Source organism: Lutra lutra, chromosome 16 (assembly GCF_902655055.1).
Source record: "Lutra lutra chromosome 16, mLutLut1.2, whole genome shotgun sequence".
NCBI lineage: Eukaryota > Metazoa > Chordata > Mammalia > Carnivora > Mustelidae > Lutra > Lutra lutra.
Window position 1 is genome coordinate 43,932,716 of NC_062293.1, and position 27,277 is coordinate 43,959,992.

The following is a 27,277-nucleotide window of genomic DNA, read 5'->3' on the forward strand; positions in this document are numbered from 1 at the left end:
GGTGTTCACATAAGTTGGGAGGAAAAGAATTGAGGAATAAAGAAGAAAGAAAGGGAGAGAATAAGGAAGGGGGGAATGAATATCAGGAAAGCATAGCCCAGTGAGTGACAGAGACTTGCTTTTATTTTGATACTGTAGATACTGGAAAAAAGTATTTGAGGTGGAAGACATGTGTCCTCCTCCTCATCCCTATACTAGGCTTATTGTTGGAGGACCAAAAGTAGTGGTTAAACTCTACTGTTTTGGCAGTCTAAGCAACTCTCCAACTAGAAAAGGAAGAATCATGCTTATTTCCAAAGCCACACCTTTTAGGAAGGGATAATTTCCAACTTACAGTAGTGAGCATCTTTTATGTTGCCTAGAATATCTTTTTGCTTTTATTGTGTTGTAGGGAAAGGTAACTGTTATTTATTTAAATCAATAGGCCCATGTTACAATTATGATGATCAACACTGTTTTGCATTAATTTACTAGTTCTGATCCTTTATTCTAACATCAATTATTTAAGGAAAAAATTTTTTTCTGCATTAGGGCCATTCATTGAATTTGAAGAGATAGATTTGTCTGAGTTCTGGGGAGACATGGATAATCAGAAACATATTTATGAAGACTTTGACAAAGTTCTCTTAGAGATGAATGCATTACTTTCTGAAAAACATGCCAGCAAAATCCAAAGAAAATCATTCAAAACTCCAGAAGATCAACAGAAACATGATGAACACAGTGAGTCAACGCTGCCAGAACAGCAGAGAAGGATGACTGCAGAACAAGAACCAAGCAGAATTTCAACTGAAGGACAAGAACAAGACGGAGAGTCAAGTAGAGAAAAAGAACTGTACAGAAAATCAGTAACAGAACAAGAAACCCATACGGGGTCAACTCCAGAACAAGGATCAAATAGAGAGTTAATAATAGAACAAAGACCACATGGTGACTCAGTAATAGAACAAGGGCCACCAGAACGAGTGTCAGAACAAGGAGTCAACATGGAATCAGCTACAGAACAAGGACTCCACAGAGAATCAGTATCAGCACAAGGGCAAGAGGAAGGGTCAACCTCAGAACCAGGATCACACAGAGAGTCAGTAGCAGGGCAAGGATCACACAAAGGGTCAACTGCAGAACAAGAACCACCCAGAGGGGGATTTCCAGAAAGACAACAGGGTTCAGCTTCACAATCAGAAAGAGGGAGTACCTTCAGAGAAAGTAATATATCTAGGGAGACTAGTTCCTATGAGCACACTAAAATCTCCCCACAGAAAGAGAGGACTCAGGAGAAAATATATGAAGGACTGTTTGTGAATCCTGAACTGCAAGAGGAAGTCCCGACATCAAGAAGAAGATATCGTCTGTCAGGTAGTAACTCAGTTCACCTATGACATCAGCTCCATGTTTTGTGGAGTTATTGTTAAAAGTCTTTTCAGAAAATACTCATTTTAGTTAGGATCTTTTCTGGCATACCAGATCATTCAGAACTTAAATATGTTGCTCTGCAACATGTGTCTAGGCCTTGAACAATCAATTAAAGGCAAACCAGAATGTTTCTATTGTCAATTAACTAGAATTCCTTTTGCACAGGAAGCCCATTCATGAGGAAGCCATCTGGTGATGTTACATATAAAAAATTTCACTAGACTCCCGAAAAGGCAGTAGAAGCCCTATTGGTTTCGTTTTGGGTTTTGTTTTTAAGACTTTATTTATTTATTTATTTGAGAGAGAGACAGAGAGAAGGCAGGAAGAGGAACAGAGGGACAGGGACAAGCAAACTCTGTGCTGAGCACAGAGCCTGATGCAGGGCCCAATCCCAGGACCCTGAGATCATGACTTGAGCCAAAAACAAGAATCAGTCTCTCAACTAACTGAGCCACCTGGGGGCCCCAGAAGCCCTTTCATTTTAAGTATGGTGTCTCATATTAGAGCCGCTTTTTTTTTTTAAGATTTTATGTTTATTTGATAGAGAGGTCACCAGTAGGCAGAGAAGCAGGCGGCGGGAGGGGGGTGGGAGGAGGCTCCCTGCTGAACAGAGAACCTGATGTGGGGCTCAATCCCAGGCCCCTGAGATCATGACCTAGGCTGAAGACAGAGGCTTAACTCACTGAGCCATCCAGGCACCCCTAGAAGCCGCTTTTTAAAATGTCTTTAACTTCAACTATAAAATGGATCTTGCATTTTTCAGTTATATAAGATGTATGTTCTAGAGAAGTTTCTGAAAGTTATATTTAAGACAGAAAACTCCTGCATTTCAAATATTTATTCTGCAGAAGACTTTTCCTTTGAATGGCTTATGCCAATGTATGCCTTTTTGTTGAAAAAATTCTAACTTCTTAGAGAGCCAGTCTCAATACCACTTAAGACCTCAGTTAAGCATAAATGTCTTTAATTTAGTTTAACTTAATTTGGGGGGGGGTGCCTATAGCAACTTTATTTTATCAGAGAAACCAGGCTGTAAGAAATCCACCAGGTCACCAAGTAATTTCCCTGGTGAGAGGAACCAGAGACAACCTTCCTCCCTATGGCCCCTGCTGTTGTGAGATTCACACGGAGAGAGGAGGGTGGATGGTGGCGAGCAGGTCCTTTCTTTCAACCACAGTACTTAACACTCAACCACTGAATGTGTTTCGCAGAAAAGAATGTGTAGTGAAATAGGGCAGAGGCGTGTGTGGCGGGTATCTGAAACTCTGTGGCTCAAAACCAAACTCCTGCTCATCCTCTAACCTCAGCTGTTCCAAAAGAGTTCACGTGTACAGGAAAGACATAGCCCCCAAACCCTGTCAATCATGCCATTGCAACATTCCAGAAGCTTTATCTGCTCTTTAATTTTAAAGTCCCACAGTCCCAAAGAAAATCCTTATTCAAAACTCCTAAGTCATGAGTAACCTATGTTCTAGATTCTACATTATCAGTAACTAATTGGAAACATCTCGTTTTTCAGCATTATGTTTGGTTCTTCATAAAATTGGGCTGTTAATTTTTGGTTCCCCTTACATACTAGCTAGAAAAATTGTGACATTCTATTCAATCAGATATTATTAGTAAGGACTTAATTTTGTTAAGTGTAACAGTGATCCAAAATGACAGTGTCTAGGGATGCCTGGGTGGTTCAGATGGTTAAGCCTCTGCCTTCGGCTCAGGTCATGATCTCCAGGTACTGGGACTGAGTCCCACGCCAGGCTGCCAGCTCGGTGGGGAGTCTGCTTCTCCCTCTCCCTAGGCCTCTACCCCCGCTCATGGGCTCTCTCTCTCTCTCCCTCTCTCCAATAAATAAATAAAATCTTTAAAACAAGCAAACAAACAAAATGACAGTGTCTAAAAAAATAAAACCAAAACAAAATAGTAATGTCTAAACAATGTAGGAGTTTCTTTCCTTCTGATATAAAAGTTAAAACTAATATGATAGCTCAGTCCCCTGAAATCAGCAGAGGCTCAAGTTCTATCTTGTGTCTCCTCTAACCACATAGTCCTGGATGGCTCACTACCACATCCAGATTCAGAGCAGAAGGTAAGGAGAAGGGGCACCTGAGTGGCTCAGTCAGTTAAGCATCTACCTTCGGCTCAGGTCATGATCTCATGGTCCTGGGATCGAACCCCGCATTGAGCTCGTTGCTCAGCAGGGGAGTCTGCTTCTCCCTCTTCCTCTGCCTGCTGCTCTGCCTACTTGTGCTCTCTCTCTCTCTCTGTTAAATAAAGAAATAAAATCTTAAGAAAAAAAAAGAGGGTAAGGAGGAAGGAGAAGAGATAGGCATTACATCACTTGCCCACACATCACATTGGTCAGAATTTAGGCATTTGGTGACATCTAGCTGTGACAGAGTTTAGGAAATGTAGCCCTCATGCTGAGTGGTCATATTTGGGTACAACAAATAGCTTTCATCGTGGAGCTGCTCTCAACAAGTAAAGTTATTAAGTGATATCTTTGTAGTTGAATGTGACGTAACATAGATGGGAAATAACCTGACAGAATGTTTTTGGTGTTCTGTATGCAAGGAATATTTCTCATTCATTAATTTAGGACTGTATCATAGAATATATAATATCCAATTTATAGCCGTTTTCTTTTTTTTCTTTCAAGTTTTTATTTAAATTCCAGTTCATTATAGCCACTTTCTTTTGTACCTTTTAGAAACTACAAAAATGGAAAATCAGAAAGATCCATCCTGTCATAAATCCCAAGAAATAGAAGGAAAGTCATGGTCAGGTGACTCCTCATTTAATCCCCCTTTCATTTATACTCTAGAACAAAGACATTATGAAAGTGAAATTAAATTGTCTATGTTATGGAATGTATATTTTGTAGGTGAACTTTCGACTTGTAACTGGAAGATGAATAATATCAAATGTGAAGATGAGGAACAGGCACACTTACTCCTCAGTGACTCCAGGTTCACAGGTACGGGCTAGCAACCAAACTAGGAAAACTAGACGGCAGTCCAACTGATGAATTTAATTTACTGTGGTGCCCCATGATAAAGACTGAACTTAGCTAAGACACAATGGCAGGGTGATCTTTGCATTATTTTGTCCCTGAGCTGATGGATCTAAACATATACAAGATGAATGTTTTTGGTGGTAGTGTACCTGTAGGCATGTGCTTTTCTGCTTTAAAATGTATGCATTAGGATACAATTTGTTTTTACCGTTACATGGCCCTATAACTCTTTTGAAGCTATGATCCAGGTACACAAAGGGAATCAGGTCTCGGATATTAGAACTCAATAGAAATCATTCCAGCGATTCCTCTCCCTGGTAGTTTCATAACTCAATATGTGAGACTGGTTTGAATCTATCTCGTTTTTGAAGACTTATAAAGACCGACTTAACAGAGAGAGCAAAGAGTAGATTTTAGCTCTGAGATAAACCATGTATTTAACAATGATTGTTCCAACAAGAGCTCATATTTTACTGCAATGTTCTTTTATCATTTTACTTTTCATCAACAAGTAGTAGAACTATTTATATTAGGATTATTTTCTTCCTATCTGCAAATTTTTTCTCATTTAAGCCTTGGTCAAATAACAAACTTTCTATCCTCAAAATATTTTGGTAAAAATGCACGGCATTGGTCAAGCTCCTATAGCCTGCTAGTTCATGTTCTTCTTCTCTTGGTCTTACGTCTTTATTTCAGTTTTGCCTTACCATTTTGAAAAACTGCATGTGTGATTATCTTTAGATCAAGTCATATCTCATATGGAAGGCATGAATGATTGAATCGGTGAATAAATCAAACATAAGTCTCTGGGCTGATATTTTGTGAAATATGCTTTGTATTATAAGATTGAGCTTCGAGATAAATATATTAGTCAATACTCTTTGGGGGAGAGGTTGCAGTAGTATCTATAGATTTATTTAACTGTCAAATCCAGACCACAGCTGGCTTCAGGCACAAATGAATACAAGGGCTCAATAGTAGCAATGAGACACTGTCTCTGCCTCTCAGCCCTGTACCTCTCTATGTAACTTTCAGTTTCAGGTCATTTTCTCCATGTTGTGGTAGAGAGGTCCATAAGGGTGTTGCTAAGTCTATATCCTATGTTCAGGAATCAGAATACTAAAAGAGTGATTGGTTCCCAGTAGTTCCCCCAAAAGTTCTGGGGCTCATTCTCACTACATATAGGGGATTACATTGCTGTCCTATGGAAATCACTGGCCAGACCTATATCACATGGTCTTGTAGCAAAGGTGGAGGATGCTCAGTGCCACCAGATTCATCTAAATCTATAAGGAACTTATCAAACTCGCTACCCACCCCCTGCAAATAACCCAGTTAAGAAATGGGCAGAAGACATGAATAGAGATTTCTCCAAAGAAGACATACAGATGGCTAACAGAGACAGGAAAAGATGCTCAACGTCACTCCTCATCAGGGAAATACAAATCAAAACTACAGTGAAATACCACGACACACGTGTCAGAATGGCTACAATTAACAACACAGGACATACCAGGTGTTGGTGAGGATACAGGGAAAGGGGAACCTTCTTACACTGTTGGTGGGAATGCAAACTGGTACAGCCACTGTGGAGAACAGTATGGAGGCTCCTCAAAGAGTTAAAAATAGAACTACCCTACCATCTGGCAACTGCACTACTGGGTATTTACTCAAAGAATTCAAAAATACTAATTCAAAGGGATACATGCACCTCGATGTTTATAGCAGCATTAACAACAGTAGCCAAATTATGGGAACAGCCCAAATGTCCATCGACTGATGAATCGATAAGGAAAATGTAGTGTAGGGGTGTAAGGTATCTGGGTGTAGTGTAGGGGTGCCTGGGTGTATCAGTCGGTTAAGTGTCCTGAGATAGAACCCCATATCTGGCCCCCTGCTCAGCGGGGAGTCTGCCTGTCTCTGCCTCTCCCACTGCCCCTCCCCCAACTTGAGTTCCCGCTCTCTCTCAAATAAATAAGGTCTCTTTAAAAAAAGGAAAAGAGGGGGCATCTGGGTGGTTCAGTGGGTGAAAGCCGCTGCCTTCGGCTCAGGTCATGATCCCAGGCTCCTGGGATCGAGCCCCACATTGGGCTTTCTGCTCAGTGGGGAGCCTGCTTCCCCGCCTCTCTCTCTGCCTGCTTTTCTCTGCCTACTTGTGATCTATGTCTGTCAAATAAATAAATAAAATCTTAAAAAAAAAAAGAAAAGAGGTTGTAATATATATATACACACATAATTACATATAATATATATTATATATAATATATACATATAATATATAAAATTACATATAATATTCATTACATATAATGTATTACATAAAAATATATATATTACAAAGATATATAAAATATATATCACGGAATATTACTCCATCATAAAAAAGGATGAAATCCTGTCCTTTGCAACAAAGTGAATGGAGCTAATATATATTATGCTAAGTGAAGTAAGTCAGAAAAAGACTAATATATGATTTCACTCATATGTGGAATTCAAGAAACAAAATAAAGGAGAAGAAATGAGAAAGAGAGAGAGGAACAGACTCTAAACTATAGAGAACAAACTGATGGTTAACAGAGCAGAGATGGGGTGGTTAACAGGTGATGGGGGTTAAAGAGGGCACTTGTGGTGAGCACAGGGTGATGTATGGAAGTACTGAATCACTATATTGTACACCTGAAACTATTATCACACTGTATCTTAACTAACTGGAATTTAAATAGAAACTTGAAACATTTAAAAAAAAATACCGTAAAGAATAAGATGACAAACTAGATGTCATCAAATAAAACTTTTGTTTATTAAAACATGTCATTAAAGAAGTATGTATATAAACCACAGATAGGGAAAAAATACTTGGACTATTTGTAAAATTTGTATCTGACAAAGGACTGGTATCCAGAAAATATTAAGATCTTCAACAACTCAAAAATAAAAATAAAAACAACATAGTATAAATTAGTAGAACATGTTAATAGATGCTTCGCAAATAAAACATACAAGAATGAGCAATGAACACATGAAGAAGTGTGCAATGTCATTAGTCATCATGAAAAACAGACTAACATTATGATGAGAAACCACTACATATGACCCGAATGGCTAAAATGAAAAAGACTGACAACACTGACTCTTGGCAAGATTGTGGAGAAACTGGAAGTTTTCAGAATTGTTGGTGGGAGTTTAAAATGTTACAGTTACTTCAGAAAATATCTGTGTGTTTATTGTAAAACCAAACACATATTTACCCATGATCCAGAATTTCCAACCCCAGTTATTTATCCAATAGAGTTAAAAGCATGTTTACAATGACAACAACAAAACATATGTAAGAATATGTAAACCAGGTATATCCATAATAGCCTGAACTTTCTGGAAACATTCAGGTATCTATCATTCCAGGTATCTATCAGTACGAGAATAAATAAAAAAACTGTGATATATTTATAAATGGAATATTACTCAGCAATAAAAATGAACTGTTGATACACGTGAAATGAAAATAAAAATATAAGCTGACAGGAGAAAAGATGTTTTCCTAATGAAGGGAGCATGGGTTTCTGACAGGAAAAGAGTAGCAGTGTTTATTACAATAAGTATTTGTGTATTTTCCTCTAAGTTTTAAGAAATTGTCCACTTTACTGTTTCGTGTATGTTTCCTGCTTTATAGACCTACACTCAATTATCAGAAGTATTCAGTCTTACAAGGACATAAAAGGTAGAAGTGCTTTCAATGGAGTTTCCTTAAATCTGCTCCAGTTTGTACAACTTCTGGAGACATTTGTTGGTGAAGATACCCCCTTGAGTGTCAGTGAGACCCTCACATCCCTTTTTAAGAGAGGCTATGTTGAAACAAAAGAAGAGAAAATAAGTGGCTTAGAACAGGTGAGTAATATTGTTTATCAATAAAACAGGTGGGGTCATATTATTAATAAAGCTCTCAACCTCAGTTGCTCCTAATGTGGTCCTTTAAAAATTTATAACCAAGAGGTCGTTGGTGGCTCAACTGATTGAGCATCTGACTCTTGATTTCAACTCAGGTCTTGATCTCAGGGTCGTGCATTCAAGCCCTGCATTGTGCTCCACAAGGGGTGTGAAGTCTACATAAAAAAGAAATAAAGCTTGTTTAAAAAAAAAGTTTATGATCAAGCCAATTGCTTTATTTCAATGAGCATACCCATTAAGTATTTAATTTTATGGTCAAATGTTCCGAGATCACACTGCAGAGAATTCATTCTCCTAATAATAACATGATCACTGGTGGCAGGAGATCTTTTATTGCAGTTTTCTTTTTCCTCCTCTGAAGCTTGAAGAGCAGATTCTGAGGAGCAGATATGTGTATATGCAAAAAATGCATTTGTATGCATAGTGCTGTGTGAATTCATTTACTAATGCACATACCTAGGGGTACAATTGTGATTTGTACATGTATTTTTTATTCATGTGAATCCAGGTGATACATATTCGTAAGAACTTACTACGTAGTTGAATGATAGGTGCATACACATTAGCTGATATAAACAACTTATGTGCCCTTATATGAAATATGTAGCTTACATTACCAGGCATATTCACTCATCTCAGCAGCCTTATGAGTCTTCTCAACCTAATTCTAGAGTTCATATCCCTTTTGCCTCCTCAGTTGCAATTCCCCCATTTAACCAAATGCTATATATTCGCTTTCTTTTAGCAATTAAATCTATCTGGATAATAATTTAGTTACTATCTGACTGATATAATTAATCTGGTAAAAAATCTGAAAGGTAAATAAAATCAATGTCAAGTTAGATTGATGCTAAATTATAAATTATAAATTACAAAAAATAATTTTTGAACATAGTCATTTTTCATTGTTTGAACACTGCCTTCACCCTGCATATCCCACCGACAAGCCAGGTAGAGCATGCCGTATGTTTATCACATTCCTGAACGACCAGCAAGGGAGTGGAGAGGAATGAATCAAAGATTCTTAAGGAGTGTAACCCCTTTCCTAAGTTAATGTGCTTTAGTCCAATGCAGAGAATGCCTGTTTTTTATTTTATTGTGTTTTGTGTTTTTGTTCTAGGAGTGAAACAGAGAAACGGTATTTAGAGGATTCAAGTTAAATGCTTTACATTTGCCTTTGGCTCAGGTTATCATTTCAAGCTCCTGGGATGGAGCCCTGCTCGATCAGGGATCAGGATCCCTGTTGGGTGGGGGAGTCTGCTTCTTCCTCTCCCTCTGCTGCTCCTCCTGCTCCTGCTCTCTCTCTCTCTCTCTCTCTCTCTCCCCCCCTTCCTCACGTTCTCTCCTCTCTCAAATAAATAAAATCTTCTAAAAAAAATTAAATGCTTCAATTTCCCATTCTATCATGTTTAGTCCCAGCTTTTTTTATAAAGCTGTTTTTAGAAATAGTGCAGCACTTTTGAGGGAATAACCATAGGATGGAGGCTTGCACGATGGAGAGTGTGTCCTGTGCTTTGTTATCCTGTTTCTTTTTTTTTAAATTAACATATAATGTATTATCTGCCTCAGGGGTACAGGTCTGTGAATCATCAGGCTTACACATTTCACAGCATTCATCACAGCACATACCCTCCCCAATGTCCATAACGCAGGCACCCTATCCCTAGCACCCCACCCCGCAGCAACCCTGTTTGTTCTGTGAGATTAAGAGTCTCTGATGGTTTGTCTCCCTCCCTATCCCATCTTGTTTCATTTTTTCCCTCCCTACCTCCCACAACCCCTCACCCTGCCTCTCAAATTCCTCATATCAGAGAGATCATATGATAATTGTCTTTCTCTGATTGATTTCGCCCAGCATAATACCTTCTAGTTCTATCCATGTCATTGCAAATGGCGAGATTTAGGTTTTTTGATGGTTGCACAGTTTTCCATTGTATATATATACCACATCTTCTTTATCCATTCATCTATTGATGGACATCTAGATTCTTTCCATAGTTGTGGACATTGCTGTTATCCTGTTTCTATTCTAGGCTAGACAAAATGCTTCCAGAGCCCGACGGGAACTTCTCCTAGAGGCTGTGTTTCAGAAGTGGGACAATGATGGCTCAGGCTTCCTGGATCTGAAGGAAGTTGATGAAGTCTTGTACACATACAAGGAGGGTATGGAAAAAGAATCTATGAAGAAAGGTAAAAAGATAAGGATTTTCTTATTAAAGCTGTGGCAACAACTTGGCTTCAAATTTTCCAGTACTATGACATATACAGTTAAAACTCTGGTTCTGAAACCACAAGACACCACTTCACACCTATTAGTATGGCTATCTTTTTTTTTTTTTTTCAGCTTTATTGAGATATAACTAACATAGAACATTGTGTAAGTTTAAGGTGTACAGTGTGTTGACTTGATACCTTTATATACTGCAAAATGATTACCGCCGTGGCATTAACACCTCTGTCACTTCACGATTACTTTTTTGTACTGAGAACGTTTAAGATCTACTCTCTTAGCAACTTTTAAGAATATAATACAGTATAATCACATGCTGTATATTAGATCCACAGAACATATTCATCTTTTAATAAAAGTTTATGCCCTTTGGGACACCTGCCTGGCTCAGTCAGTTAAGCATCCAGCTCTTGGTTTTTGCTCAGGTCGTGATCTCAGTGTCATAGGAATGAGCTCCAGGTGGGGCACTGCACTCAGTGTGGAGTCGGCTTGAGATTCTTTCCCTCTCCCTTTGCCTCTCCCCCTCCTTGCATGCATGCTCTCTCTCTCAAATAAATTTTTAAAAACCTTTTTTAAAAAAGATGTTTATACCCTTTGACCAGCATTCTCCCATCTCCCCCACCTCCAACCCCTAAGAACCACCATTTTATACTCCGAGTTTGGCTTTAGATTCACTATGTTAATAATATCATATAATATTTGTCTTTCTCTCTCTGATTTCACTCAGCATAATGGCTTCAAGATCCATTCATGGCAGCACTCCATCTTTTTCATGATGGAATGATATTCCTGTGTGTGTATGTGTGTGTGTGTGTGTGTGTGTAAGAATCACATTTTCTTTATCCATTCATTCATTGATGGACACTTGGGTTTTTTCATATCTTGACTATCATGAATAATTCTGCTATGAACATGATGGTACAGATATCTCTTCGAGATAGTTATTTCATTTCTTTCCATTAGACACTCAGAAGTGGAATTGCTAGATAATATGGCAATTCTATTTTTAATGTTTTGAGGAACCTCCATAATGTTTTTCCTAGTGGTTATACCAATTTACATTCCCACCAACAGTGCACAAGGATTCCCTTTTCTCCACATCCTTGCCAACGCTTATTATCTCTTGTGTTTTCGACACTAGCCATTCTGACAGGTGTGACATGATATTTCATTGTGGTTTTGATTTGCATTTCTCTAATTGTTAGTGATGTTGAGTATCTTTTCATGCACCTTTTGGTCATCTGCATGTCTTTGGAAATACATCTATTCAGTTTCTTTGCCCATTTTTTAATGTCTTTTTTTTTCTGTCTAGTTGTATGAGTTCCTTATATATTTTGATTAATCCCTTATCAGATATATGATTTGCAAGTATTTCCTCCTATTCTGCAGGTTTCCTTTTCATTTTGTTTTTTTGCCTCTTTTGTTGTGCAGAAACTTTTAGCTTCAGGTATTCCCACTTATTTGCTTTTGTTGCTTATGTTGTATGGTTATAATTTTATTGGAGGGGGAGATGAACCATGAGAGACTGTGGACTCTGAAAAACAATCCAAAAACAATTTTGGAGGGGTGAGGGGCGGGAGGTTGGGTGAGCCTGGTGGTGGGTATTATGGAGGGCACGTATTGCATGGAGCACTGGGTGTAGTGCATAAACAATGAATGCTGGAACACTGAAAAGAAATTTAAAAAACAAATAAAAATTTTAAAAAATAGAAAAATCTTAAGTGTTGTCAAGGATGTAAAGAAGGTAGAACCTTCACACATTGCTAATGGGAAGTGTAGAAAACAGAGCTATCAGGAGTGGAATGTATCATACGGTGCTTTTCCCAAGACCTTAATTCTCCATTTTTAGATCCCCTCTGTGTACCTAACTACCCTCACTCTTAAGGTTTAAAAAAAATCCCCAAATTTCTTCACTTCTGCATATTTTCTCTTCTTATTGTATCTCTTTGCCTGTACAAGGTCTGTTTCACCTCTCAAGTAGGGCTGGTTTGTAAGTTTCTCCTGAATTTAACAATTTAGCCACTTAATTATCCTCAATGACTTTTTTTCTTAATGACTTTTCTTTTCCTATACTACATTTTTCTCTTCTGATCAATACTTCCCAATCAAAAGTTACTAAAATTCTTATTCCAGTATAAGAAGTTTCCTCATTTATTTGATTAGATTCCAATATAAACCATTTTGCTTCCACTGGGTTTAAAGATTTATCTGGTGACTTTTACGTACTAGATTTCCAATTCTTAAAGTATACAGTGAATGACAGAAGAGAATGATCAGAGTTAGTTAAGTTCTTCAAACCTTTCAAAGTTGCTGTATTCACTGACCTTCAAGTGTACCTAAGCTTATCAATTGTCATGTGTTCTTCATTCACTATGTCTTCTCCAAACTTTACATTATACTACACTACTTGTCTTAGACTACATCCAAAGAATGAAGCTTCAAAGGGCACAGTGAGGTGGTTTCCACTTAAAAGGAAGGCAAATTTCATAATACAGAACCATGTTCTATAGAGGAAAGAACACTACACAATGCTCAAGAGAGCTGGGTTCCAATGCTGGATCTTTCACTTAATGGTCACATGGCCAGCGGTTTCTGGGTGGCTCAGTTGTCTAAGCATCTGCCTTTGGCTCAGATCATGATCCTAGGGTCCTTGGATGGAGCCCCACATCAGGTGCCCCACTCAGCGGGGAGTAGGCCTTTCCCTCTTCCTCTGCCTCAAATAAATAAGTAAAACAAAAGAAAATTTTAGTGGTCACATGACCAAAAGCAAGCTACTGAACCTCAACAGATCCAGGTGTCCTCATTTGTAAAAGGAAGGAGTTAGAAATGATGATTTCTAGAATTTAAGAAACCTGAGGATGATATTATAAGGAAATTCCAATACATATGACTGAATTACAGCAATAGGGGTAGAAAGCATAAAATGTAATGGGTTAATCCCAGTAGATGAGAAGGAGGAAAGTAATGAGGAGGCAGAATCTGCTGCCAAAAATAAATTTCTGCAAGCAGGAAGAACAAATTATTCTCTCCAAGGGTAGGCTTATACAAAATGATTCTCTCTGAACACATATTGGTAGCCACCTGGCCTGAGGAGATGATTGCTGAGCTGATAACCATATGGAAAAAGAAAGGCAGATTTAGCTTCCTTAGAAAAGGAAGAAAATTCTAAATTCAAACATTAGCTAATAACTGATCAGCAAATCTTCAAATAGCTCTTTGTTGGTTTTGTTTTGTTTTGTTTTGTTTTGCTCTATCCTTCTTATCTATTTCAGTGTCAAAGATTAAAAATTGAATAAAAATTGGAGAAATAGGATAAATCCACAGAATTAGAAATTTCTATAAATGTTTCTGCTGGTATCCTCAAAATGCAAGTTTTTTTATATGGAAGGGGCAACTTGAAACTTTTAGCCAATTTTCCCTTTTTATTCCTAATACAGCCTAATCTTCTGAGAAGAAATATTGCATATAAAAGCTGTAAAACATATGATCTGCCTCTACTGTAGAATTTAATGGAATAAATAACTCTTTCCCCATTATTTCCCAAGGAATAGCTATTAACATTTGTTGGATATATACAACTTTTAATTTTCTATTAGATCTGCCTCAATATATAAGTTTTATTTTTTTAAGTAGGCTCTACCCTCAGCGTAGCATGGGTCTTGAACTCCTGACCTGAGATCAAGACCTGAGCTAAAATCAAGAGTTAGATGCCTAACCAACTGAGCCACCCAGGCACCCCTATGTAAGTTCCATTTAAGTAGGACATTTAACTTTCTTAAAGTTATAACATTTTGGTGATTTATTTTGTCACCAAATTCCAGAGATCTTGAACATTTAAGAACCATGTTTATTTAGAAAATCTCATTGAAAAACTCACATGGTGTTTTTTTTTTTTTTTTTTAAAGAAACTGCTGTTTTTTCACTCTGGAACAAGGAATCTCTAAGAAACTCCTCAGCCTTTCTTTGATTGCCATGACTTTGACATTTTTGAAGATTATAGGCTGGTTGTTTTTAGTATGTCCTTTTAGCTTGGCCTAACATTTCCTCATGATTAAATTCAGATTATTCACTTTTAGCAGAAATATCATGTAAGTGACGCTGTATTTTCTCATTGAATCTTAGCAGAAGTGCCATGATAATAACATGGTATCTGTGGAGGCTCCTCAAAAAATGAAAAATAGAACTACCCTATGATCGATGATCACTCTGCTAGGTATTTACCCAAATAATACAAAAACACTAGTTCGAAAAGATATATGCACCCCTATGTTTATTACAGCATCATTTACAATAGCCAAACTATGGAAGCAACCCAAATGTCCACTGATAGATGGATGGATAAAGAAGATGGGATATATTGGGCGCCTGGGTGGCTCAGTGGGTTAGGCCGCCGCCTTCGGCTCAGGTCATGGTCTCAGGGTCCTGGGATCGAGTCCCGCATCAGGCTCTCTGCTCACCAGGGAGCCTGCTTCCTCCTCTCTCTCTCTGCCTGCCTCTCTGTCTACTTGTGATCTCTCTCTGTCAAATAAATAAATAAAATCTTTAAAAAAAAAAAAAAGAAGATGGGATATATATACACACACATATACATACAATGGAATATTATTCAGACATAAAAAAGAATGGAATCTTGTCATTTGCAACAACATGGGTGGGCCTAGAGAGTATTATGCTGAGTGAAATAGGCCCCCCAGAGAAAGACAAATACCATATGATTTCACTCATCTGTGGCATTTAAGAAACAAAACAAAGGGGGGGGGGAGAAATGAATAAAAAAACAGATTCTTGACTCTAGAGAACAAATGGATGGTTAGCAGAGGGGAGGTGGGTGAGGGGTTGGGGGAAATAGGTGAAAGAGATTAAAGAGTACACTTATCTTGATGAGCCCTGAGTAACATACTGAATTGTTGAATCACTGTATTTTACACCTGAAACTAATATAACTATGTTAACTACACTGGAATTTTTTTTTAAATAGTATCTGTCAGTCTCTACCATTTAAAAATTACTTTTTCCCTTTGTAATTAACAAGTTTTTGTGGTTGTACTTTGAAACCATAGAAATATCCCCCTTTTTTAAGATTTTATTTTTAAGTAAATTTTAAAATATATTTTTAAGTATTTTTAAGTCCCTGCACCAGGTGCTTGAACTTACAACCCCAAGATCAAGTTGAATGCTCTACCAACTGAACCAGCCAGGCCCCCCAGAATCATTCCCTTTCTTGCCAAACTTTTTGTTCATTTATTATAACAATATGTATTCATGGTTTCCTATCTTACCCAATAGGCTGTGATCCAACACTATCACTACTTATTTTAATGTTCCTATTGTCCCAGATTTGACCGATTAGGAGTCCTTTCAGTCTGGCCATGCCCTCCTCTTCCCTCCAACATTGTTGTTGTTGTTGTTTTTAAGATGTTATTTATTTATTTGACAGAGAGATAGAGAGAGCCTGAGAGCACAAGCAGGGGGAATAGCAGAGGGAGAGGGAGAAAGCAGGAAGCCGCATGTGGGGCTCAAGCCCAGGACCCTGGGATCCTGACCCGAGCCAAAGGCAGACACTTAACCAGCTAAGCCACCCAGGTGCACCCCCCTCCTATATTCTATTATGAAAAATATCAGGGGCACCTGGGTGGCTTAGTTGGTTAAGTATTTGACTCTTGTTTTCGGCTCACGTCATGATTTCAGGGTTGTGAGATTGAGCCCCCTGCCAGGGTCCGCACAGTCTGCTCAATCTCTCCCTCAGCCCCTCCCCTCACTCGTGTTCGCTTGTTCTCTCTCTCTCTCTCAAAAATTTTAAAAAATTTTTTCAGACATATAGCAAAGCTCAAAGTATTTTACAGTGAGCACCTATATACTCATTTCTAGAGTCTACTATTAACATTTTACTACATTTCAAAAAAAGTACCTATTTATTCATTTCTTTATCCCTCTGTCCTTCCATTTCTCTTATTTTTGATACATTTCAAAAGAAACTGCAGACATCAATATATTATTCCTTAAACACTTCAGCATGTGTATCTTTAATTAGAGTTTGATATATGTTAACAGTTTTTTTTCCTTTAGGGTAAAATTACACACAACAAAACACACAATTTTTAAGTGTACATTCACTGAGTTTTGGCAAAGCATAACTTGTGCATCCAATACCCCTATTAAGAAACAGAACACAGGGACGCCTGGGTGGCTCAGTTGGTTGGACGACTGCCTTCGGCTCAGGTCATGATCCTGGAGTCCCGGGATCGAGTCCCGCATCGGGCTCCCAGCTCCACGGGGAGTCTGCTTCTCTCTCTGACCTTCTCCTAGCTCATGCTCTCTCTCACTGTCTCTCTCTCAAATAAATAAATAAAATCTTTAAAAAAAAAAAAAAAAAAGAAACAGAACACAAAGTTCCCTCATGCCTCTTTCTTATGCATTCCCCATCACCAAATTACTAGGACAACCATTCTTCTGGTTGTTTTCCACTATAGATATGTTTTATCCCTTCTAATCCATATAATCCATATTTATGGAATCATTTGTATGTACACGTTTGCATAAGGCTTCTTTGACTCAGCATACTTTTTTGGAGATTCTTACACGTTGTTATATATACCAACAATTTGCTTTTTTTTCTGAATAGTATTCCATTATATGGATATACTACAGTTTGTTAGTCCATTCTCCAACTGATAGACATTTAGACTGTTGCCTGTTCTTGGCTATTGTGAATAAAGATGCTATAAACAATCTTGTACAAACCTTTTGTGTGGATATATGTTTTTATTTCTCTTTAATAAATACCTAAGTAGGATTTATAGGGTAGGGGTATTTTTAGTTATCTAAGAAACTGCCAGAAGGTTTCCTGTGTCCTTTTCACATGTATCTATCAGGCTTTGAGCCCCTCCCTGCTTTCAACAAGGAGATCTTCTAGATTCATCTTATACTTTCCCTGCACCCACCCAGGAATCACAAATTTCTCCAAGGAACCCTGGTTCTCCTAGTGGAGAATGGTATTTAGAGGCCAAGATCTTGGTTCTACACATGCTTATTTCTCCCAGGTCACTGCTCCCAAGTTTCTCTTGGGGAATATGTGTGTGTGTGTGTAAACATTCACATCTGTACATACCTCTATAAATATCTATTAATATTTTTTAAAAGATTTTATTTATTTGACAGAGAGAGAGAGAAGTCACAGGGAGGCAGAGAGGCAGGCAGAGAGAGGGGGAAGCAGGCCCCCTGCCGAGCAGAGAGCCCAATGCGGGCCTTGGTCCCAGGACTCTGAGATCATGGCCTGAGCTGAAAGCAGAGGCTTAACCCACTGAGCCACCCAGGCACCCTAAATATCTATTAATATTAAAAACCATAAGTTCACAACCATACTTCCTAGGCCAAAATAATAACAGGGTTCATTCTAGTTTTCTCCCTTTTTTGTAGCTCCCTTCTCTCTTGTTTTATCTATCTATCTATCTATCTATCTATTTGATCAGTCTCCCATATGGAACTAATCTCCCACCCCACTGTCCTCTCCCCCACACTGATGTGTTTTCCTTCTTACTACACTTAAGTTCCAACATCCTGTATTAATTTCCCTTCCCACAGTTTCCCTTCTTACTCTGCTCAGACTCTGACATCCCATACCGGATCCCCCTTCCATGTGAATGTCCTTCACACATCCCTTAGGTTCTAACATTCTGTGCAAGCCATCGTTTCACATAGATGCTCTTCTCAGTCTACTCAGGCTTTTGATTCCTTATGCTGAGCTGACCTCCTACCTGGAAGTCCTCTTCATTTTTCTTGGGCCCTGATTCCCCATGCCGAACTGTCTCTCCACATGGATACCCTCCACACTCTGTTTAGGTTCTGACTTCAAGTCAAGCTGTCCCTCCATTTGGATGTCCTTTTCACTCTGCTCAGGCCTAAATATCCCATATGGATATCCTCTTCTTCCAGCTTGGGTGCTGATACTCCAAGCTAAACAGCCTCTGCAGGGCCACGCTCTCCACTCAGATAGGCTAAAGATTGCCAGTTTTCATGGTTAACATCTTCACCTATTCAGGCTCTGACAGCCCATGCCAAGTGACTTCCTGAACAATCCTTACCCAACTGGATTCAAATACCCCATTCTGGGCCACCATGGCTTGCTTTGATCAGGAGCAGATTCTTACCTTGTCTTGCCCTACCAATGGCTTAGGACTTAATTGTTCAAGAAGGGAAAGGAATAAAAGGAGAAGAGGAAGAAGATATGGAAGAGGAAGAACCCACAAGTTACTTCTAATTTAATTCAAGACTATATCAGTCAGGACCCTTTGAGTCCAAGTAATAGAAAACTCAGCCCGGAGTGGTTAAATGAAAAAAGGCTTTATTGGTTCATATGATGGAAAAGTCCTGGGCAATTTCAGGACACAGCCAGATTTGGGAGTTCAAACAATGGCATTAGGACAAGTGTCTGCTTCTTTCTTTTTGTCTTTTTCAGTCTGATCCTCCTCTTTTCTATGTTTTTTCTTTTAGATTTTATTTATTTATTTGACAGACAAAGATCACAAGTAGGCAGAGAAGCAGGCAGAGAGAGAGGAAGGGAAGCAGGCTCCCTGATGAGCAGAGAGCCCAATGCGGGGCTCGATCCCAGGATCGAGTGGCTTTAACCCACTGAGCCACCCAGGCACCTCTCCTCTTTTCTATGTTTTGACTCCATTTTCTTTTTTTTTTTTTTTAAATATTTTATTTATTTATTTGACAGAGAGAAATCACAAGTAAGCAGAGAGGCAGGCAGAGAGAGGAGGAAGCAGGCTCCCTGCTGAGCAGAAAGCCCGATGTGGGGCTCGAACCCAGGACCTGGGATCATGACCCGAGCCGAAGGCAGCGGCTTAACCCACTGAGCCACCCAGGCGCCCCTTGACTCCATTTTCATACAGCCTTTCCACTTGTGGGAACCAGGTCCAGTCTCACAGCCTCACAGGTTTATTCAAGTCCAGTGGGAGTAAAAAGGAAAATGTCCTCTTCCTAATAATTCAAGCAAAATGTCTAGCATTGGAATCAACCAACCACTCTAGCTGAGGGAGTAGAATGTCCTGACTGGTTTAGGCCCACGATGCCTGCTGCATCTCTCGAACCATGAGTGAAATCCCATCCAAACACACAAAGGGAGATGAGAGTGGAGTAGTTTCCCACAAAGCAAAATTTGGGATACAAGCAACAGGAGAAAGATGAGTGTGGATGCTAAAGAGCAATAATCAACAAAAGCCCAACTATAAAAATGAGAAGCTTTCATTGATAAGATGACTAAACATACCAGGCAGTATCTGTTAATTGTCAAATTATTTATCTAACATATAATAATGTCAGATAAATAAATTTTATTTATTTATAAATAAATTTATAAATTTTTATTTTATAAATAAAAGATATTTTATTTATAAAATATTTTTGTTTTCTTAAGAAAATATATTTTCTTAAGGGCAGAGGGAAAATTGGGACTGATACAGAATGGCAGCTTGTCATGTCCACAATAGCAAAACTATAGAAAGAGCCTAGATGTCCAATAACAGATGAATGAATAAAGAAGATGCGGTACACACACACACACACACACACACACACACACACACACACACACACACTGGAATACTATGCAGCCATCAAAAGGAATGAAATCTTGCCATTTACAACAACGTGGATGGAGCTAGAGGGTATTATGCTAAGTGAAAGAAATCAATCAGAGACAGACAATTATCATATGATCTCTCTGATATGAGGAATTTGAGAAACAGAACGGAGGATCATAGGGGAAGGGAGGGAAAAATGAAACAATATGAAACCAGAGAGGGAGACAAAACATAAGAAACTCTTAATCTCAGGAAACAAACTGAGGGTTGCTGGGAGGGGGTGGGGTGGAAGGGATGGGGTGGCTGGGTGATAGACACTGGGGAGGGTATGTGCTGTGGTGAGGGCTATGAACTGTGTAAGACTGATGAGTCACAGACCTGTACCCCTGAAACAAATAATACATTCATTATGTGTTAATTGAAAAAAAAAAAAAAAAAGAATGGCTGCTTGTCTTCCAAGGGAAGGAGAAATTGTGGTAGAAGACTTCTTCAGGAAGGAGAGATTTTGAAATTTAAAATTTAAATGAGAAGGGCACATACCCTATGATTTATTTATAATAATATATAACATATAGTTTATAATAAGTGTCAAAGAAACTTACACATGTGCTCCAGGAGACATGTATAAAAATGGTTGCAGCACTGCTCATAAGGGCAAATCCTGGAGACAGCCTGCATGCCCACAGACAGGAGAATAAATCCATGGCAGTAGGCTCACAAAATGACATACTATGTAGTGGTGGAAGGAATGAGTCCCAGCCAGAAGAACAACATGGGTGGATTTGGTAGCATGATGTGGAATAAAAAAGTAAGTCCCAGAAAACGACATATAGCATGATGTCCTTTTTCTGAAGTTTACCAATAGACAAAACTAATTTAGAAGTATACTGTTTAGAAGCATATACACACAAACATACACAATAACACTATTGGGTAAATAAAAGGAAAGGATGAATAAAGCAAAAGCAAAACTTCAGGATGGGGGCGCCTGGCTGGCTCAGTGGGTTAAAGCCTCTGCCTTCGGCTCAGGTCATGATCCCAGCCCGAGCCCCACATTGGGCTTTCTGCTCCACGGGGAGCCTGCTTCCTCCTCTCTCTCTCTGCCTGCCTTTCTGCCTACTTGTGATCTCTGTCTGTCAAATAAATAAATAAAATCTTAAAAAAAAAAAAAAACTTCAGGATGTTGGTTGGGGTGTGGGGAGGCAGGGGATGGAACAAGGTCAGGGTATAGATGTGCTATTGGTATTGTTCAGGTGTGGTAACACATTAGTAATTGTACAATTAAAAAAAATAAAAGGTATGGATGCAGAAGTGTGCAAGGCATGGTCAGGACCATAAGTAGAATGGAGTTAGTGGAGCAATTAGATTCAGTTGTACAACATAGTGATTCTGCATACATTATGCTATGCTCACCTCAAGTGTAGCTGTCATCTGTCACTGAATGTGGTAGGACTTTGAACCAGGGAATTGCATGATGCAAGTTGTGTTTCATTTTTGCCTGTTGCTATCTTTTTAATAGGTATTGTTTAGAATAGTTGGGGGTGTGTTTATGATTATTCAAGTGCCATGATTAATAAAAGCCTTAAGTTTGACTTATTACCTTTGAGGTTCATTCTAGTTGTATGTTATCTATTTATTTAAAAAATGTTATGTATATAGTTGACACACAATGTTACATTAGTTTCAGGTGTACAACATGGTGATCCAACTTCATACGTTATGTTATGCTCACTTTTAAGGGTAGCCACTATCTGTCACCACACAGCACTATTACAGTATCATCAACTATATTCCCTATGCTATGCCTTTTATTCCTGTGACTTATTCATTCTAAAACTAGAAGTCTGTATCTCCCACTCCCCTTCACCCTTTCTGTCCATTCCCCTATCCACCTTCTCTCTAGCAACCATCAGTTTGTTCTCTGTATTTAGAGGTCTGATTATGCTTTTTTTGGTCACAAGTTGTGTTTTAATTTAATTTTATAAATATGTATTGAGCCTTACTCTAAGTAATCTAATTATGTATAAAATGATTAGTACTGGTTTGGGATTATGGTAATAGGAATGGAGAGAAATGGAAACAAGATATATTGCCAAAGGCTAACAGGATAGGATTAAGTGGCCTATTGGATATGGGAGGTAAAAAGTAGGGAGGAGTCAAAGTTGACCCTGGTGTTTCCCCCACTGCTGAGTGTGGTAGAGTTAAAAAAACAAAACAGAGGGGCGCCTGGGTGGCTCAGTGGGTTAAGCCGCTGCCTTCGGCTCGGGTCATGATCTCAGGGTCCTGGGATCGAGCCCCGCATCGGGCTCTCTGCTCAGCAGGGAGCCTGCTTCCTCCTCTCTCTCTGCCTGCCTCTCTGCCTGCTTGTGATCTCTCTCTGTCAAATAAATAAATAAAATCTTTAAAAAAAAAAAAAAAAACAGAGGGGCACCAGGGTGGCTCAGTTGATTAAGCATCCAACAGCTGATTTTGGTACAGGTTATGATCTCAAGGTTGTGAGATCAAACCCCACATCCAGCTGGGTGTGGAGCCTGGTTAAGATTCTCTGTCTCCCTCTTCCTCTACCCCTCCCCCCACCCTCCTCTCCCTCTTTCTCTGTCTCTCAATCTCTCAAAAAATAAAAAATAATTAAAAATAATAAAATTTTTTTTAAAAAAGCAAAACAGAAACAGGGAAGATGACACAGGACATCTTGAGCTCAATACAGGAAGTCACTGTAGGGGTTCTGTTGGGCTTTGAGATGCCTTTGAGATACCTGGTTTTCCATGGTGAGCAGTTGTCAGGGGCTTCAGTCAGCTATAAAAGAGGAATGAAAATTTCCCCCATAGATAAATGAACCTTTGGTTAGTTCTTGGTTTTACGTTTATGTCTTTTAGCCAAACTACACATCCAATTTCCAAAGCCACACCCTGACCAAGAAGTGAGGTTGTCTTTAAAACAGTTTCAGAAATACATAGAATTGGTTGTATCTGAACTCAGAGGCAATGAAGATCATGTTCTGGAAAGTGTTGTGGAGTTTCTGATGAATACTTTAGAAAGGAGCCATACTGAGAATTTGAGGAATTGTGCCAGACGAAAGTGGCTATACCAGATCCAACGTGCTGCAGAGACAAGTGGGGTGTCCTTGGAACCAGTGTACACGGAGACTTTTAATGCCCTCACCCAGGTAGGTTTTCCTAAGGTGATATATAAGAGGAGAAACTCCTCGTAGTAGGGGGTGCTCAATGGTTTCACAGGGAGCACTTGACATTCTCTTGAAAAATCACTGGGTACTGCTATAGAAGTTGCATTCATTCCCAAACGTCACAATGACACAAAGCCTAGGAAAGAGGCAACTGGAAGGATTGTAGGTTGGGAACATAGAAGTAGAGAGGAAAGGTATAAAAGACAGAATCATGTCTTGTGATTCCTAATTTCATTTGTGCTGAGAGTCAAATAAGATTAGAGCAGAAAATAGACTAATACTGAAAAATACCCGTAAGGAGATGTGCAGGCACTTCAAGCCACATTTCCCTTGCATGATGTTTCAGGAGTTGGTTTCAAAAGGTACTATTTAAATCATAAAATCATTATAAAGGAGGATCCAACATCACACAATATTTCATAGCACTGCCTAGAAACACACGGGTACTATTATAGAATCTTATAGAATCATGTCACTTAAAACACATGCCTCTGATGGGACCACTGCCCACAGCTTTGCCATCCTCTCCAAGACTCCCAGCTGGCTGCTTCTCCCAGGCAGAAATAGCATGGCTGTCTTCTATATATGTCACAGATTCCACTAGTCCAGGGAACCTGGAGTCACACTGTAACACTTAAAGGACTCATTTACTGAATGGCTGAATTATCCAACGTAGTTTGAAATGGTTTGCCCAGGAGCAGAAGACTGGTCTAGAAAAGAGGTTATTACTCCAACTTGCTTCAGAGATCTGTGGTACATTTTTGTTAGTTACTCTATAGATCTTTTATGTAGAAAAGACAGAATAAAGGCAGAGGGGGGAAAAAAGAAAGAAAAGCAGACCTAAATACATAGAAAGAGGAGACAAAGATCAAGGAAAGCATCTTTCATGTCCCCAACTTATAGACATGCTCAATATATGTGTTAACACATAGTGTTGTTAATAACATTGTAATATCTTAGGTACAGAGAATTTTCAGATATTTGAATTCGAAAGAGTAGTTGCAGAAAGTCTGCAATCTGAGGCCCCAAGAAATTTTTTCTCAACATAAATCAAATGTCATAGCCAAACTATGTTAAGAATTCCTTGAGAGCATTTTTTTCTACATTCACTTCATAGTAGATGGTGAAAATCTACTCAAGAAATATGAGTGAAATGAAGCCATCTTCTTGCCCTAGTCCTCCAAAATAAATACTTTTAACTGAAGCCCAGACAATACGACTACAGTTTAAAGGGATCCAAGTTTTAAACTTCTAAATTTGAGTAAGAGGAGAGATTTTTTATAAAGATTTTATTTATTTATTTGACAGAGAGAGACACAGTGAGAGAGGAAACACAAGCAAGGGGAGTGGGGGAAGGAGAAGCAGGCTCCCCGCTGAGCAGGGAGCCCGATGTGGGGCTCAATCCCAGGATCCTGGGATCATGACCTAAGCTGAAGGCAGATGCTTAACAACTGAGCAACCCAGGCACCCCCCTATTTTTTTTTTTAAGTAAACCAGTTTAGTAGACATAAAATAAATTGATTCCACTCATTAAGACTCAGATTTGGGAGACAGCTGTGGTGCCAGCCTTTTTCCCACTGCCCATTGGGGTCAGATGCTCAAACAGGCTAATGAAGAGGCATGATTAAAATAATAGCTCTTTGGCTATTGGCAAATATGTGGTCAGAAACATTTTGCCATAGGACGCTGAAGCCCATGGGAATAAGAAGATCAGTGCTCACATTTCCCTCTTAGAAGAAAACCTACTACTGCCTGACAGAGGGCAAGTCCTGTTGAGGAACGTAGCTTGTACATTAGATGATGCTCCATTTGTGCTGAACAGAGTACTCTACCGGGACATGAAGGGAATCAGGTAAGAATTTATGAGGAGGTTGGTTTTACCCTTCTAAAATAATAATTCCCTTTCTGAAGTAAATGAGTATTGAAATCCTAGTTAGCTGCCGACTAGATAAATGCCTCAGGTCACCATGCTCCTGGAGTGGGAGGTGATGGGTTGTTAGTCTTGAGTAATTTCACCTGGTCATTTCTAGCACTCACTCCCAGGCACTCTGGGACTCAGGGACTCTGCTTCACAACATCAGCATTGATTCTGCCTGCTTTATGAGTTATATCTCCGGCATCCTGTTTATATGTGTTTACCCTGTTATGACCTAAGCTCATTTTTTAAGTCTCTTTCTCAAGTCAGACTCTTCAAACCAGCAATTTCATGAGTCCACTTCTCTGACATATAATCCCAATAATTACGAATAGAGAATTTATTTAATTTCCTGCACAGTTTCATCTAAAGCCTTTCCTGGGCCTTTCTACCGTCTCCATATTCCTATTCCTCAGCTTTACAGTAGTGGATGAAGGAAAGCCAATACACGTGCCCCAAGTTCAGCACCATGGGAACATCTTTTTCTGGAACACTTCTGTCAAGAAGAGTGATCAAAATGGATCATTCCTGGCTCTGCCTCTTCAGGATGCACATATGAGGATCTTTGGGGTCATGGCTGTTGACACCCTAAAAGATCCCCAAAAAATTAACATCTTTGTACCTCATGAGATCAGATTCTATCAGGTAAGTCATGGAGGAATTCTTCAAGAACAATGGTAGGATTGCCTCTCCTTCTATATTTTTAAAAACAAAACCTAAAACCAGATGAGAATAAAGCTGTATATATAGATAGTGTCATCCTACTGTTCCTGTTCACTGTGTGTATCTGTTTTCAGAGAGGTTCCCCATTACACATGGAAGAACCCTCAGCCTCTGTTGCCTGTCTATGCCTCAGTCTCTCTGGGGAGATGCTAATATGTGTCCCACTGCACTAATCATAGCAACAGCATTTTATGCTGTAGGACTGAAATCCAACCATTAGACTACTAATTAAGACCCACAAAGTAGGAATGAGCCTTGAAAAGGTACACATTTATGTGTTATTAATAGGGGAACCTAGAAATCTTTTACTTACCACAAATGCATTCCCATGGCTCTTGGTTTGATGCGATGTTATGATTTTTGAGAATGAAGAATGAATGAAAAAGTCTAAATGTGTCTTGAGTATGCATGTTTTCTAATTAGATCACAGAAAAGATGGGCACTTTTAAGGCAATAAATGGACCATTTCTACAAGCATTTTAATTTGGTTTTATGAATAGGAATTGCAGAGAAGGAAGATTGAAGCCTTTACGGAGGCGATCATCTGAGATATAGCAGCAATCAGGAACTTGCTAGGCTTTTTTTTTTTTTTTTTTGGATATTTAAACTTTATTTTATTTTTTCACTGTTCCAAGATTCATTGTTTATACATCACACCCAGTGTTCCATGCAATATGTGCCCTCCTTAATACCCACCACCAGGCTAGGCTTTTATCACTCATTCTCCTCTAAGCCCCTACCTCTTTATGTTTATTTACCAGGATTTAAAATTTTCTCTTCCTGGGGCACCTGGATGGCTCAGTCAACTGAGCGTCCCACTCTTAGCTTCGGTTCAGGTCATGATCTTGTGGTCATGGGATCAAGCCCCACATGAGGCTCAGCGTGGAGTCTGCTTGAGATTCTCTCCCTTTCTCTCTGACCCTCCCCTTGCTTACACTTTCTCTCTCTCAAATAAATAATAAAATCTTTAAAAATAAATAAATAAAATTTTCTCTTCCTGTTTCCTGGATGTATAATTGAGGAATGTGGTAGAACCTTTTTCTCTGGACATCTGTTTAATATTTACTCTCATTGGACCTAAGAATGATGTGAAGATATTCAAAAGAAGATGAAGGAGAATGGAGTTATCAGTGGGGGAATTACAGATAGCCTTGTTAGAGAACATGTCAAAATGAATTTTTTTAAGGTTTTATTTATTATTTATTTATTTATCAGACAGAGATCACAAGTAGGCAGAGAGGCAGGAGGTGAGAGACGTAGGGAAGCAGAC

General features: G+C 39.0%; 1 protein-coding gene across 2 annotated transcripts in view; it reads left to right on the plus strand.

Moving 5' to 3' along the window:
- Positions 1-27,277, plus strand: part of EFCAB5 (EF-hand calcium binding domain 5) — a 135,957-nt gene that overhangs the window by 74,180 nt on the left and 34,500 nt on the right. For both annotated transcript variants that reach the window (XM_047709027.1, XM_047709028.1), the window contains 8 exons: positions 532-1,356; positions 4,121-4,195; positions 4,295-4,387; positions 8,097-8,311; positions 10,405-10,561; positions 23,062-23,351; positions 25,052-25,221; positions 25,701-25,929. In XM_047709027.1, coding sequence (XP_047564983.1) covers positions 532-1,356; positions 4,121-4,195; positions 4,295-4,387; positions 8,097-8,311; positions 10,405-10,561; positions 23,062-23,351; positions 25,052-25,221; positions 25,701-25,929 — 2,054 coding nt within the window. The remainder of the gene's footprint in view (positions 1-531; positions 1,357-4,120; positions 4,196-4,294; positions 4,388-8,096; positions 8,312-10,404; positions 10,562-23,061; positions 23,352-25,051; positions 25,222-25,700; positions 25,930-27,277) is intronic.